Source organism: Trichosurus vulpecula, chromosome 1, assembly GCF_011100635.1.
Source record: "Trichosurus vulpecula isolate mTriVul1 chromosome 1, mTriVul1.pri, whole genome shotgun sequence".
Lineage (NCBI taxonomy): Eukaryota > Metazoa > Chordata > Mammalia > Diprotodontia > Phalangeridae > Trichosurus > Trichosurus vulpecula.
Window position 1 is genome coordinate 466,509,305 of NC_050573.1, and position 15,879 is coordinate 466,525,183.

Genomic DNA, 15,879 nt, shown 5'->3' on the forward strand with positions numbered 1-15,879 from the left:
CCAGAGAGCTCCAGAAGCTGCTGCTGCTGCAACTGATTCAGTCATCTCCAAGGCCTGCTGCTGGTTTTCTGGGGCCTGGCCTATGCTGGCACAGCCTGCGCTGGACTACAGTCCACTCTCACCCTGGTCAACAGGCCTTTCCTACTGACCTTCTAAGTAGTCTTGGGCTGGAAAATTGTTTCACCCTGTCCTTTTGTGGGTTCTGTCACTCCAAAATTCCTTTTGTGGTATTATTTACAGGTGTTTGTAGAGAAATTGGGAGAGCTCAGTGAGTGCCTGCCTTTTCTCCACTATCTTGGCCTTAACACTGACATTCTAACAATTTCATTGGATAATTTAAATGAGCATGAACTCATCAAAAAAGGAAGTTTAAAAAATAGGAATGATTTGTATACATGGTTTTCCCACTATGTTCCCAATTATAATCTTAAAATATCCCCTCTCCCGTCCCCCCCCCCGCAAAAAAAAAAGAAAAAGAGGGAGAAGATTACCTGAATGGTACAGGCATACCTTGAAGATATTGTGGGTTCAGTTCCATACCACCACAATTAAGCAAATCTCAAAACAGAGCAAGTCACACAAACTTTTTGGTTTCCTAGTGAATATGTTATTTTTATATATTATACTGTAATAGGCTAAGCATGCAGTAGTCTTATGTCTAAAAAAAATCAATGTACATACCTTAATTAAAAAATACTTAATTCCTAAAAACCATTAACCATCATCTGAGCCTTCAGCAATGTGATCCTTTTGCTGGCAGAGGGTCTTACCTTGATGACTGCTGACTGACCAGGGTGGTGATTGCTGAATGTTGGGGTGACTGTGGCAGTTTCTTAAAATAAGACAACAATGAAGTTTGCCACATGGATTGGCCCTTCCTTTTGCTTGAACACTTAGAGGCCACTGTAAGGTTTTTAATAAGCCTTATATCAATATTGTTGTGTCTCAGGGAATAGGGAGGCCAGAGGAAAAGGAGAGAGATGGGGAACGGCTGGTCAGTGGAGCAGTTGAAACACATACAACATTTATCAATGAAGTTCACTATTTTATATAGCACGGTTCGTGGCTCCCCAAAGCAGTTGCAATCAGAGATCACAGATCACCATAACAGATATAATGGTAACAAAAATGCCAGAATCACCAAAATGTGATGCAGAAACACAGCATAAGCGCATACTGTTGGAAAAATGGCAGTGATAGACTCGTTTGACATAGGGTTGCCACAAAACTTAAATTTGTTTTTAAAAAAGTAATATCTGCAAAGTACAATAAAATGAGGGGTGCCTGTATAGCCTTTTAACTCCTTGTTCTCATGGATCTCAGATCTGAAACATTGTTTTACAACCTGTCACCAAATGTCAAAGTTGGAAAGGACCTAAGGAAACGATTTCAACCCATACCTGAACAAGAATCCCCTTTGCAACATTCCTGACAAGTAGTCATCCAGCCTTTGCTTCAAGATCACCAGTGAAACTGTGATTGTTCAGAAGTTTCTTCTACCATAAACCCTAAATCTGCCCCTTTCGATGGCCTCTCTTCTGCCAGTTAGTTTTGACCTCAAAGTAACCGTAGAATTGAGGGTGGGGAAAGACATCTGAACTAATCTAATCTGACATGCTCATTTAGCAGATGTGAAAGCTCAGGTAGAGAGGACAGTGACTTGTTCATGGTCACATTGGGAGGAAGTAGCAGAATTTGAATTCAGACCTCAATCCTCAGACTTTAAGTCCAGGTTTCTTTTCATTACAGGACAGTGGTACTTTAAAGAAGACAGCTTAATAAAGAAAACTCCTTTCAAACAGTCATCCTAGATGGATTTCCCTTTCAGAATCAGATTCTTGGCCATAGCATGGTACAGTGGAAAGAGAACTGGCAGGTCAATCAGAGGTCTTGGTTCAAATCCCACCTCTGATGCTTATTACCAGTGTGGCCTTTGGGAAGCCACTTAACATCTCTGGGCCTTCAGTGAAAAGGCTGGACAAAATAGCCTCTGATCTGAGGCTCTTTCCAGCCCTAGATCTATGGTCTTTTTTTTCTTTTTTTTCCTTTTTTTAATTTAATATATTTAGTTTTCAGCATTGATTTTCACAAGAGTTTGAATTACAAATTTGTCTCCATTTCTACCCTCCCCCCCACTCCAAGATGGCATATATTCTGGTTACCCTGTTCCCCAGTCAGCCCTCGCTTCTGTCACCCCACTCCCCTCCCATCCCCTTTTCCCTTCCTTTCTTGTAGGGCAAGATAAATTTCTACGCCCCATTGCCTGTGTATCTTATTTTCTAGTTGCGTGCAAAAACTTTTTTTTTTGTTTTTGAACATCTGTTTTTAAAACTTTGAGTTCCAAATTCTCTCCCCTCTTCCCTTCCCACCCACCCTCCCTAAGAAGTCAAGCAATTCAACATAGGCCACATGCGTATCATTATGTATAACCCTTCCACAATACTCATGTTGTGAAAGACTAACTATATTTTGCTCCTTCCTAACGTATCCCCCTTTATCCAGTTTTCTCCCTTGACCCTGTCCCCTTTCGAAAGTGATGGTTTTTGATTACTTCCACCCCCATCTGCCCTCCCTTCTATCATCCCCCCCTTTTTTTTATCTTCTTCCTTCTTCTTTCCTGTGGGGTAAGATACCCAAATGAGTGTGTATGGTATTCCCTCCTCAGGTCAAATCTGATGAGAGCAAGATTCACTCATTCCCCCCTCACCTGCCTTCTCTTCTGTTCCTACAGAACTGCTTTTTCTTGCCACTTTTATGTGAGATAATTTACCCCATTCTATCTCTCCCTATCTCCCTCTCTCAATATATTCCTCTCTCATCCCTTAATTTGATTTTATTTCTTTTAGATATCTTCCCTTCATCTTCAACTCACCCTGTGCCTGCTCTCTCTCTCTCTCTCTCTCTCTCTGTGTATATATATATATATATATACATACATATATACGTACATACACATTCACTTATACATATATATACATAAACATATATATATAAATACACACACACACACACACACACACACACACACACACACACACATATATATATATATGCATATTCCCTTCAGCTACCCTAATACTGAGGTCTCATGAATCATACACTTCATCTTTCCATGTAGGAATGTAAACAAAACAGTTCAACTTTAGTAAGTCCCTTGCAATTTCTTTTTCTTGTTCTTTTTCTTGATTTCCTTTTCATGCTTCTCTTGATTCTTGTGTTTGAAAGTCACATTTTCTATTCAGCTCTGGTCTTTTCACTGAGAAAGCTTGAAAGTCCTCTATTTCATAGAAAGTCTATATTTTGCCTTGGAGCATGATACTCAGTTTTGCTGGGTAGGTGATTCTTGGTTTTAATCCTAGCTCCATTGACCTCCGGAATATTGTATTCCAAGCCCTTTGATCTCTTAATGTAGAAGCTGCCAAATCTTTGGTTATTCTGATTGTGTTTCCACAATACTCAAATTGTTTCTTTCTGGCTGCTTGCAGTATTTTCTCCTTGATCTGGGAGCTCTGGAATTTGGTGACAATATTCCTAGGAGTTTTCTTTTGGGGATCTGTTTGAGGAGGCAATTGGTGGATTCTTTCAATTTCTATTTTGCCCTGTGGCTCTAGAATATCAGGGCAGTTCTCCTTGATAATTTCTTGAAAGATGATATCTAGGCTCTTTTTTTGATCATGGCTTTCAGCTAGTCCAATAATTTTTAAATTCTCTCTCCTGAATCTATTTTCCAGGTCAGTGGTTTTCCCAATGAGATATTTCACATTGTCTTCCACTTTTTTCATTCCTTTAGTTCTGATTTATAATATCTTAATTTCTCATAAAATCACCAGCTTCGACTTGCTCCAATCTAATTTTTAAAGTAGTATTTTCTTCAGTGGTCTTTTGGACCTCTTTTTCCATTTGGCTAATTCTGCCTTTCAAGGCATTCTTCTCCTCATTGGCTTTTCGGAGCTCTTTTGCCATTTGAGTTAGTCTGTTTTTTAAGGTGTTGTTTTCTTCAGTGTATTTTTCAGTATTTTTTTGGGTCTCCTTTAGCAAGTCATTGACTTGTTTTTCATGGTTTTCTCGCATCCTTCTCATTTCTCTTCCCAATTTTTCCTCTACTTCTCTAATTTGCTTTTCCAAATCCTTTTTGAGCTCTTCCATGGCCTGAGACCAGTTCATGTTTTTCTTGGAGGCTTTTGTTGTAGGCTCTTTGACTTTGTTAACTTCTTCTGTCTGTATGTTTTGGTCTTCTTTGTCACCAAAGAAAGAATCCAAAGCCTGAGACTGAATCTGGGCGCGTTTTCGCTGCCTGGCCATATTCTCAGCCAACTAACTTGACCCTTGAGTTTTTCAGTGGGGTATGACTGCTCGTAGAGTTAAGAGAACTATGTTCCAAGCTTGGGTGGGATGGGCCAGCTCTGCCACACCAGCACTCCTCCTTCCCCAAGAACCCCCAACCCAGACTGGACTTAGATCTTCAGCAGGCTCTTCACTCCTGCTCTGATCTGCCACTTAATTCCTCCCACCAGGTGGGCCTGGGGCCAGAAGCAACTGCAGCTGTACTTCTGTAGCTGCCCCACCTCCTCTGCCCCTGGGGAGGTAGCCAAACTGCCAACTCCTTCCACTCCCGCAGCTTTTCCCACTAACCTTCTCTGTTGTCTTTGGTGTTTGTGGGTTGAGAAGTCCGATAACTGCTGCAGCTCACTGATTCATGGCACTAGGGCACGCTCTGCCCGGCTCCTGGTCTAGTTGGTCCGCGCTACTCACACTGGGCTCTGCTCTACTCCGCTCCACTCTGCTCCCAGCTCTGTGCAGGATAGACCTCACCCAGCAACCATCCAGGCTGTCCTGGGCTGGAGCCCTGCTTCCCTCTGCTGTTTTGTGGGTTCTGCAGTTCTAGAATTGGTTCAGAGCCATTTTTTGTAGGTTTTTGGAGGGACTCAGCTGGTAGCTCACGCTAGTCCCTGCTTTCCAGCCACCATCTTGGCTCCACCCCCAATCTATGGTCTTTTTAAAAAAAAATAGATTTTATTTTTTATTTAACGAAAATCTACCTTTTTCTCTTCTACTTCCTTTTTGTCCCATATTGAAAAAGCAAGAAAAACAAATCCTTCATAACAGATATGTCTAGTCAGAAAAAATTCCTGCTTTGGCCATGTCCAGAAAAAAATAGATGTCTCAATTTGCTCTCTGAGTCTGTCACCTCTGTCAGGAAGTAGGTAGTATGTTTCATCAAGAGCCCTCTGGAAACATGATCATTCATTACGTTGATCAGAATTCTTAAATATTTCAAAGTTGGTTGTTTTTACAGTTTTGTTTTTATCGTATGTTCTCCTGGTCCTTCCCACTTCACTGTGAATCAGTTTGTGTACGTTTTCCTCTGAAACTGTTATGATCCTTTTTCTGTAGTCCAGCAAAACACTATCCAATGCCAACACATACTGAATTAGCTTAATTTTTTCTGATCCCCCATGTCATTAATGATTTTTGTAAAAGCAAATCTTCTATAATTCTAAATATTTTAGTTTTCAAGCAAGACAGTTTTTTTTTCAGTAAGAAATGCTTCTTTGTAGCTTCTTTTTCTTTAGAAGGGGAAAGTAAAAGTTCTTGAATTTGCTATGAAGCATTTTAGCACTTAGAAGAGAAATCAGAATAGAAATCTAGGTAATAAGTGGGTTCAGGATTTATACAATGGTTCCCCCTTCTGCGAAGAGGTCTTTTTATAGTATAAAGGTTAGAAGATTTTGAGCTAAAGTATCTCTTCTCATTTCTTTTCTCCTTTTTCATTGAGGAATGAGGTGATGACTGTCCCTTTTGAAAGATAGCTATCCTTTGTCTCATGACTTTTAACATTCCTTAGGTTAAACTCAATCTCCCTTTACTATGCTGCCTGGTAAATTTCTTTTTGATCATTTCTAAAAGATAGTTTAATAATATTGTTTTTTTCCCCTCAGAAACAATAGAAGTCTTGCATTGGTTAGTTCTCATTTGCAAAAAAACTTGATGTTTGGCTACCAAAACCCTCTATTTTTCTTATCCTGGTCCTGGGGTAGATACAGCTAGCACCTACGTTTCAGGGGACTACATACAAAATACAAGTGATCAGGAATGCTATTTTGACAGAGTGAATATGTGATACAGTAGGGACTGAACTACAATTAGCCTTCCATATTTTACTTTTGAAAGATAATATTTTAAATTTCATTTGAACCTTCTATTTTATCAGTGTTTAAAGTCAGAGCTTGAAGCATTTTTTGAATCAATAATGCCTGGTGAGTCAAGATGGGAAGGAGATGGGTCCACTGGAATAATATTTCAGTAAGCACTCCAAAAGTGGCTCCGGTTAAATCCTTAATTTACTTTTGATTTTTTTTCCTTTTGTTTACCATTCAAGCTTGCTTATTCTTACTCAAGAGCTAGAAAGTAAATCAGTAGTTAATACACGTGGGCAGCAACTTTCTCTCGGCAAATATACAGAAATAGTTACTTTGTATGTGTTCATTTTAATGCCCCATTTAATGTCCCATTGTGTCTGAACCAGCTCTTTCATGGTGCTTTCTTAAATTCTGCATTTTTATTGTATAAGTCTCAAAATTTGCTGCCTGTTATTTCCTTTTTGTCATTACTACTTTACTCCATATTCCTTACCTCTTCTTTAATGTTAGGGTTTTTAGCCCCCCTGGGAAAACCTGACTTGATTTGAAAAAATTTTAATTTGATTCTCTATTTCTAACCGACATTTTCACATTCCTTTGCCCTGCTTTCCAGTTTTGCTGAATATACACAGAGTTAATAAATCTTTGGTTTGCTTCTATTAGGTCATTAATAATGATGTTAGAATTGACCTCTTAGTATTGCTGTAACTTTCTATTGGACATGTAACAGTAGTCTTTCTCATTACAGGTAAACAAAGCATCCATGTAATAAGTACTCAGACATAACTGACTGAATTTTTAGTGGCATTTGTTGAATTTTAAGTTTGTTTTTTTTTCATAGATTCATAAGGTTAGAAAATATATCTGAAGCTGACCTAAATCCATATTTCTTCCTTACTGACAGTTTATGCTTAACTCAGCTCAAACAGATGAGATTATATTTCATTTCTAAAAATGATAAGAGGAGATTCTTCGTACCATTTCCAAATGGTATTTTAGAAGTACCTCTTTAACCTAAATTCCTGATTTTGGGGGCATAAGTTCATTTCCTCTGTATTCCGTCTTGAGGAAAGATGAAAAAGAGTTGATCACCATCTTTTATATGGTATAATGTAACATAACATTATATAACATAACATAACACACTTTACAATTGGAAGATGACTTTCGTCTGTTCTTCAAACTAATGATCCCAGTTCCTGTGTCCTTTTAGATTAGATTTTTTTTCTATTTCCATCTTTATTGGTCTTTCTCTCTTCTTTTTCTCTTCACTGTTCTCCCAGTTCATGACCCCCAACACTTTCCTATACCATCTGACCCTTTAGTTGAGTAGGTGAACTGTATGTTTGACCATTATTAATTCCTTTGAACTGTTGTTAGAAATGTCTTTCCAAATCCTTTGGTTATCTCTTGCCTTCAGCACTCACTTTGTACAAGGCTCTGAGAATACCAAGACAGAAACAAAATAATCCCTATGATCAAGGAGAGCTACATGTACACAAGAAAATACCAAAATATATGCAAATTAATTCAGAGTCCTTCTAAGAGGGAGAGGGTGCTAACAATGTCTCTGTTCCTTCTTCCATGCTTTTCAGTGCTATGAGAAAAAGGCATACAATTGTGCCAACCTCTTTAAACCTCATTCTCCTCATCTGGAAAATGAGGAGATTGGACTTGATGGCTTCTGAGATCTCCAGGTCTCACTTTGTGATCCTATGGTCACAGCTTTATGTTACATTACAAATTCATCTTACCTAATATCCAATCGGCTTACTAACTATTGTATATCAAATATTTTATCCTTCCGTGTTTTACTGATCTATCTCACCTCCTACTTCACTGAAAAAATTGAGGTTATCCACCTTGAATGCCTTCTTTTGCCTTCTTTTATACCTCAAAGCCCACTTCACCCATGTCATCATCTTTCAAGTCTCTGAGGAAAAGGAAGCACCCTACCCAGATTGTTCCCAACTTTTTTTCTTTTATTCTACACTAAGGAAGAAATCCCCTACCACCTCTTTTGAGTCAAGTCACTTAGCATTTGTTGAGCACCTGCTGTGTGCTAGGCAGTGTACTAATAGCTGTGGATTCAAAAAAAGACAAAAATATGGTCTGTGTTACATGAATGCAGACACACAAACAGTAGATTCATTGAGAATAATTATCAGGGCTAGGAGCAGCTAGGTGGCATAGCGGATTGAGCACTGGGCCTGGAGTCAGGAAGGTCTGAGAATTATTATCAGCATGTGTCCAAGTTGCTATGGGAAACCGCAGTACTGTAAACATCCAGAAATCAAATTCAGGGAGAAAATTTTTAAAACACAATCCATAATGATGTGGCACATAAAAATTTTAATATATGCACGTGTGTGTATGTATACGTACGTATACATACACACACACACATGTATATACAGAGAGAGTTGTGATACTGGTCTAAGGTACTGAAAACTAAATTACATTTTACAAACCACATAAAAGGTCAGATGCTTGGGGATACAGAGAAGAAACAACAACAACAAACAGTCCCTGGCCTAATAGAGCTCACATTCTATCGGGGATTCCACAAGCGAATTTACCTAAGAAAATACAATATAACTTAAAGAGGGAAAGAGCCCAAATATTCTAGTGGTACTAAGGTGAACCTTGAAGTTAGATAGTGATTCAGATTGGGGAGGAGAAAAGGGAGCTTCCAAGCATGGGAAATAACTTATATGAGAGCCCGAAAGATAGGAGACACAATGCTACATTCATCAAATAGGTATTGACTGGAATGAAGACTGTAATAGGAAATAAGTCTAGAAAGGGGAAGGGAGTTGTGTAGTCAGATCATGAAGGGCTTTAAATGTCGGTCTGAGGAATAATTATTTTATCTTAGAGGCAAAAGGGAGCCCCTGAAGATCTGTGCTCCATCGTCAAATCTGTTCCTTAAGAATTATTTTGGCACATGTGACCAGTCAGGAGGTTGGTAGAGTATTCAGTGTGAGAGGTGATAAGGACCTGAACTAGAAGGAGTGGTCCAGAGGGTAGAGACAGGTGGAAAGCTGAGAGAAGTGGTGTGGAGGTGGGTGAACAAGAGGGAAGAGTAAACGATCTAACATGGAAGTAAAAAAATATATATAATCGCAGGCTTCATTGAGAGGCAGGCATAGCTCCAGGTGATACAGGCCAGCTGTACTATGGAATGCTGTTCAGACTATATTTGCAATATTTTTATTCAATTCTGGGTTTCCAATTAGGAAGGACACTGATAAATTGAAGTATATCCAGGGAGGGCAGTGAAGACAGTGAAGGGCTTTGAGATCGTGTCATAAAAAGATCAGGAGAAGGAACAAGGGATATTTAGTCTGGGGAGGAAAACAGAGGAACGTGATAGCTGACTTCAGTTTGAAGGATTGTCATGTTTACAAGGGGTTAGACTTGTTATTTTTCACCTCAGAAGTGGGAGTAATGGTTAGAAACTGCAAAAAAGCCACCTTCCTCACTGCGCTATCCCAAAGTGCAGCGGGCTGCCTCTTGGGATCCTAGATCCCTTCTTCCTTCTGCAGTTCTTCTATCCAAAGAAGCTAGATGACTGTCCAGAATGTTGTGGAGTGGATTCTTTTTTAGGTATGAGTAGGATGAAATAGTTTCCGAGAACCTGTTATAGAAGCACTACCAGCATTAGGCTGAGCTGGTTTCCCTGTAAGGGTACACATAAGTCTACAGTGGATCAGCACTGGTTTGTCTTCCTTGCTGCCTGAAATGTCAAAGCCATACTTTAAGGGGAACTCACCTGTTGGGGTGTATGGGAGGGAGGAGTTGAAGGTAGCTGGGTTAGAGGAGTTGAGAGAAAGCTGAGGCCAGCTAAGTGGCCGTTTGCTAAGGTGAATATATAAGTTGGGAAGTGGGTGGGAGGAGGAGATCTTTTATCTAAATATCTTTTTAACCTTAGGAATTGTATGCTTTCTCTTTTGTCACCAGTAAAATTGTTTTCATAGCATTTTATGATCCACCAAATTCATTATGCCATTCTAACCCTGAGTGTGCTTCACTGGATTGGCCTTGAGTTAGGCCTGACCCAAGAGAGTTGCCTTCCAAATCTAAGATTCTGTGAAGTGTTACTCTAAGATTGTAAGATTGGGTGATTAAAAGAATGGTGGTAACCTTGTGAACTCAATAGAAAAAGAGAAATGTTCTGGAGGGGGTGAATATAGGAGGAAGCTAACAAATTTTGTTTTAGGTATATTGAATTTGAGGGGTGGTGTGATATCAACGTTGATATGTTTGGGAAGAAGTTGCTGACATTAGACAGTGTATTCAGAAAAGAGATCAGGGCTAGAATATATACCTTGTGCCATTTCTGAGTTGAAAACGACTTTTGAGCATTGGTCTTACCCTTCTGTTCTACAACATGCCCCCCCCCCCCATGCCAACTATGCAAAATTCTCTGTTGGGCAGCATTTTTTTACCTTTTCTTAAAGTGAAAGAGATGGGTTCGGTTAAATGCTAGTTTAATGATTGTGGTCAGAAGAAGCATTCCAATTCCTTTGCCTCATCAACTCAACTCTGATTATTTGCAAATTACATATCAGTGAACATTAAAATCTGTTGGTGCTAATACCATATGGGACGCTACCATGTGATTTTTGAGCTGGAAGAAGCCATATAGATCTAGATCTGGAGGTTTTGACTTTGTCTATGTCATGGACCTCCTCTGGAGACAGGTAAAGTCCTCAAAATATTTTTTTTAATTCATAATTGAAGGAAATGCCACATTTTAGTCAGAAGTTGATGGAAATAAAGTTGGAATTTTTTCCCATCCAGGTTCACAGACAGCCTTAAAACCTATTCATAGATCCTTTGGGAGTACAAGGGGCTGAGGTTAAGAATTGATCCTCTTATGCTAGACTAACCCACTCATTTTACAGATGCAGAAGCTATTACCCAGTTAACAAAGCTGGAATCCAACCTCAGGTGCTCTGACTTAAAATCCGTTGTTCTTTGTACTATGATATCTCCAATAGGAGAACTCTGTCTTAGGAAAATCTGGATATACGATAATCAGGTCCATTATATACAGTGATTGTGCTTCACCTTTGTATTTCTCTTACCTATCATATAATACTGTGTATGTGCCTACTAGCTTGCACGCTCTCCCAGGGCAGGAAACACTTGGGAAGGTCTTATCTTTTTCTTTCCCTATTTTCTAGCACAGTGCTTATATACCTAGTAGACACTTAACATATTTGTTGTGTGTGTGTGTTTTTTTTTTGCTTGTTTCCTTCAGATTTTTCTTCACAGGAGTTAGAGAGTTTCATTAGTTCCTTATCTTCGTCCTGGCTTCAAATGTTCATTGCTGAGTCAATCTTTAAAAAGTTATGTTTACAGAGCTGTATCAGTATTTCTCCTGAACCACTGTCTCTTCAGAAAATGGTAAATACCCTGCTACTCAAATCTATTTAATTTATGAGTCATCAGTATGATCAGTTTGATTCATTTACAAATGTTAACTCAGATATTTCCAACATTTGCTTGTTCATCGGTGTTGTTCCCCTCAAAGATGGAAAAATTAGTGAAGGGAAAAAAATTAATTACAGAACTTAGGAAATTTAAATATCTAGGAATAGAACACAAAAACCTTAATTCCTCATTCTCTATCTTAATATACAAGATTATTCTTTTACATAGGATCAAAAGTAGACATAGGAAAAAGTCAAACCCACTCTAATCTTTACCAGTTACAAGTGGTGCATTTAGTCCATAGTTGTCTAGCTGTATCTTGCCAACACCATTACTGGCCCATCTTTGGATATTATTAAATGCTCCCAAGCAGTTCCATGAAGAAATGAGAATCAGACATACTTGTTTATGCAATTTGGTTGGGCAAAATTCTCTGTTTTGCAACATTTCTTTGCCTTTCATAGACTTGCACACCCATTATTGTATGTCTTACACCAGACTTGTTTCCTAATGCACAAATGCATAATCAAAATTGAAATGGCAAAATACCAGTTGTACATAAATCAGATGGCTTTTTTTATAAATAAATTATGCAAAAGCAACATAACACGCTAGGCACAAGACTAATCAAAGGATCTTTTCTGAATGAGCATAATGCCAAAAAAAATTAAATTAAGAAAGAATAATTATTTGCATCCAGGCATTTTTTCTTCTTTTCATCCACGTGGTATTGGTTTAGTGATGTGAAATAGTCATTTTAGCATTCGTCTTCATATGTTAGCATACTTGACTGAGGTAGTGTAGCAGCCATACTGACAGAGGAGAATGGATGTCACCGAATTTTATGAGAAATAAACAGGTAATGATTTTCAGACTTCCTATTGTCATGCATAGGATCATGAAAGCAATATTATGATGTTACTTTGCAACAGGTATGTGCTTATTTGCCTGCATTGGGAAAAGTTGGTATGCTTGGATCAAGAAAGGGGCAGAAACGGAAGAAAATGGGACTGTCAATTGGTCCTGACTCTCACAGGGCACTGAAGATGTTAAGTGATGGTGATCAGAACCAAGCCAAGGTCTTGCCTGAGGCACCGTAAGTAAAACCTAGGGCATCACTCACTATCTTCTGCCTTGAGATGAAGCTTCTGCCCTGACACAGTTTCTTGAACTTCCCATGACCTGGGGTAGTCAGGCTGTGTATCCTGATGACTGACATAAAGCCTGTTTCTAAACCTATACAGTTTTTTTTTCCTGCCCCTCAGTATGTACATACATCGAGTCATATTCATTTCCTCAGTGTTGAGGCAAAATGTTTCCCAAGAGAAATGAAATTGTTCACCAAATGACTGCTTTACACAGTTTTTATCTGATTTCATGATTACTATTATATACATGATATGCACTTTATCTACTTAAAATGCTGCAGAGATTTAGCTTCAGAATTTCTGGCCAGTAGTATAGGCAACCACATTATAAATCCTGCATGCATCCTTAACTTCTCATGAGATACTATATAATATTTTCGAAAAAGAGGAACCTTTAAAAAATACACAAAACTCAACTCCACTGAAATGGATAATGGAGTGTTCTGCCTCAGACACTTAGTAGCTGTATGATCCTGGGCAAATCCCTTAACTTCCCTCAGCCTCAGTTACCCTCTCTGTAAAATGGGGGTGATAAGTAACAGCACCTACCTCGCAGAGATGTTATGGGTGTGTTATATATGTAAAAAACATTGTGCAAGCCTTAAAGTGCTATACAAATATTAGCTGCTGCTGCTGTTGCTGTTTTGATCACCGTCACATGATGATGATGGTGGTGATGATGGTGATGATGGTGGTGATGATGATGATGATGGTGATGATAGAGGAACAAGAAAGAGTGCTGTAAAGCCGAGAAACTGCGGAAGAGCATCTAGTTTCTAACTATGATTTCTTCCTATCTCGAATGTGTCCCCTGTTTCTTATCCATTTATTGGGTATGTGCTGTTTGTGAACTTCTCCAAGAGTAGTTAGGTGAAGCAGCCAGCAAAGTGAAAAATACAACCTTATCTACACCAAGGGAGATATGTTGAGGCCTGTGGGTTAAATGATCCACCTAGAAAACAAAATTGTGGATTTACATGACATGGGGGAATTCATGATTAAATAAGAGGCTACTTTAAAAAAATTTCACAATCTAATGTATGCTGAACATGCATGACCAAAAAACAAGCCTTCATTATTTCTTATTTTTCATTTAGTGAGTTGAAGCATTCCTTGTCATTAAAAAGGTCGCAAAGGAAATGGGAAGGAGAATTGTCATGTTCCAAAGAGAATTGCCACTCTTTGCTTCCAAAAATGCATTTTCACAAGACCAATTTAAAAGGTATTTGAAGTATCTAAATTAATGTATGCTAAGAACTTTTCATGGTTGCAGTCATTACTTGCAAGTTTAATACACTTGTCCTAGTGAATGCTTGAGCTAAAATGTTGGCCTGCATCCAAGAAATACCTTCCTGGATAGCATGTTAGTTTTCTTAAAATGTCATTAATGAAAAGATTATACTTAGTATAATAGTACGTTCCTTCTCTTCTCTTCTCCCTCTACTTCTCCAAATATTAAACACAGTATGTAGCTTATGTGAGCTCATTCCAGACTTGCCCGCCTTACTTTGCTAATCCACCTCAACCTGTGTTGCTTAGGATCAGCGTCTTCTGATTTGAAAGTATAATTCAGTCTTCATCTCTTTCAGTCCTAGACATTTTGTGAACAAAGACTGGGGAGTAAGCTATGTTACATAGCTGTGTTAAGCATATGGACTCTTTTCTTCCAGGCATTGAGCCCAGACTATGAAATGTGTTTGGCTTTTAGTCCTAACTATACTAGCATCTAAGTACCTAAAGGATGAAATAACATGGCCATAATTCATTCAGGCTCCACTTAACTACACAAATTTAATAAAATATACCTTACATGAGGCTGCAACTAGCCCAAATCACTTGCCACATCTTTTTGTTTATGATCTATGCTTTATGTATCATGCATCTAATACAAATATGTTTATTATTATGACCCCCATGGGATATCTGGAACAATATTGGCAAAGAAACTCTTGTTCTAATCTTTCAGCATAATATAAATTCCTAATTGTGTAGCACAAAATGCCAAATACTTGTCCATTTTGCTCAAAATAGAAGAGTGATTTATTAATAAAAATCATTGATTTCTAAAAGCAATGTCCTTTTTATTTGTTCGGTTTTTAATATGTGTGCTGAACTGAACAGCAGAAGTAACTAAGAATAGGGGAAAGAAAATTGAAAAATAATAAAAAAAAATTCCGAATGTCTTTTTCACTGTGCATATGAAAGGAATTTTCCCATAGAAATACTTGCAGAGATCGAAAAGAGGTATTTAGGGTGTGTACCATGAATTTAAACCCTGTAAAAATATGTTACATTATCTCAGTAAGAGAGAAAATTAACTTTAGCTACATATGCAGTTTGTATTTGATTTCTAGTCTATGTAGCATTGCAATAACTTCTTTTATCCTCCTCACATCAAGTTTATGGTTTTGGTTCTTGTTCATTCTAATCACTTGGTGACAACAGAGATGTCAATATGACTTGATTTTACCTTGCATGCATTAATTGCACCCTTTTGGAAAACACAGATTGCAGGACCTTACAATTCTATTTGTCACCCTCGTTTGAGCTTTAAATGGTACTAGGGCTTTTCCCCCCTTCGTGTGTGTGTGTGTGTGTGTGTGTGTGTGTGTGTGTGTGTGTGTGTGTTTATATTAAGATTCCTTCATTTCTCCCTTTCTGTGCTGCTGTAGCCAAGCCAGACAGCCTATTGAGAAGCAGCAAACCATCTGTTAATGGATTTGAAGTTCTGAATTATACTTGAGTGTGTAGAGGCACTCGTGCTTAGCCAGAAACATTCATTTGAATTAAGCTATAAATGCTGTGTAAAAAGAGCCATACATTTAACGTAGGTTCATGAATAAATTTAAGAGAGGGCAACTGCACTCTAAACTTTTATTGCTTCAAAACCCAGTATTTTTGGTGTTCTGTGATCATTCAGAGCTTTTATAGTGGGATTGAAGCTTTAAACCTTGAACTAAGGGGAGATAATTTCTGTGTTAAACCATTTGCAGTAGAATTTCATTGCTGGATCTCTGATGGAACAGAAGCTCTGTGGGTTGTGGGGGGTTTTTTGTTGTTCCTCCACACATTTTTTTTAAATTATCGTAAAAGATATTTAACCTGGACAAAAAGGGAAATCTTATTCATTATTGACTGTTCTGGCACAA

The 15,879-nt window shown here is 38.3% G+C and overlaps 1 protein-coding gene across 1 annotated transcript in view; it reads left to right on the forward strand.

The window, feature by feature from the left end:
* Nucleotides 1-15,879, forward strand: part of SLF1 (SMC5-SMC6 complex localization factor 1) — an 85,886-nt gene that overhangs the window by 61,263 nt on the left and 8,744 nt on the right. Inside the window, exons 13-15 of the mRNA XM_036742226.1 lie at nucleotides 11,410-11,555; nucleotides 12,515-12,678; nucleotides 13,828-13,952. Coding sequence (XP_036598121.1) covers nucleotides 11,410-11,555; nucleotides 12,515-12,678; nucleotides 13,828-13,952 — 435 coding nt within the window. The remainder of the gene's footprint in view (nucleotides 1-11,409; nucleotides 11,556-12,514; nucleotides 12,679-13,827; nucleotides 13,953-15,879) is intronic.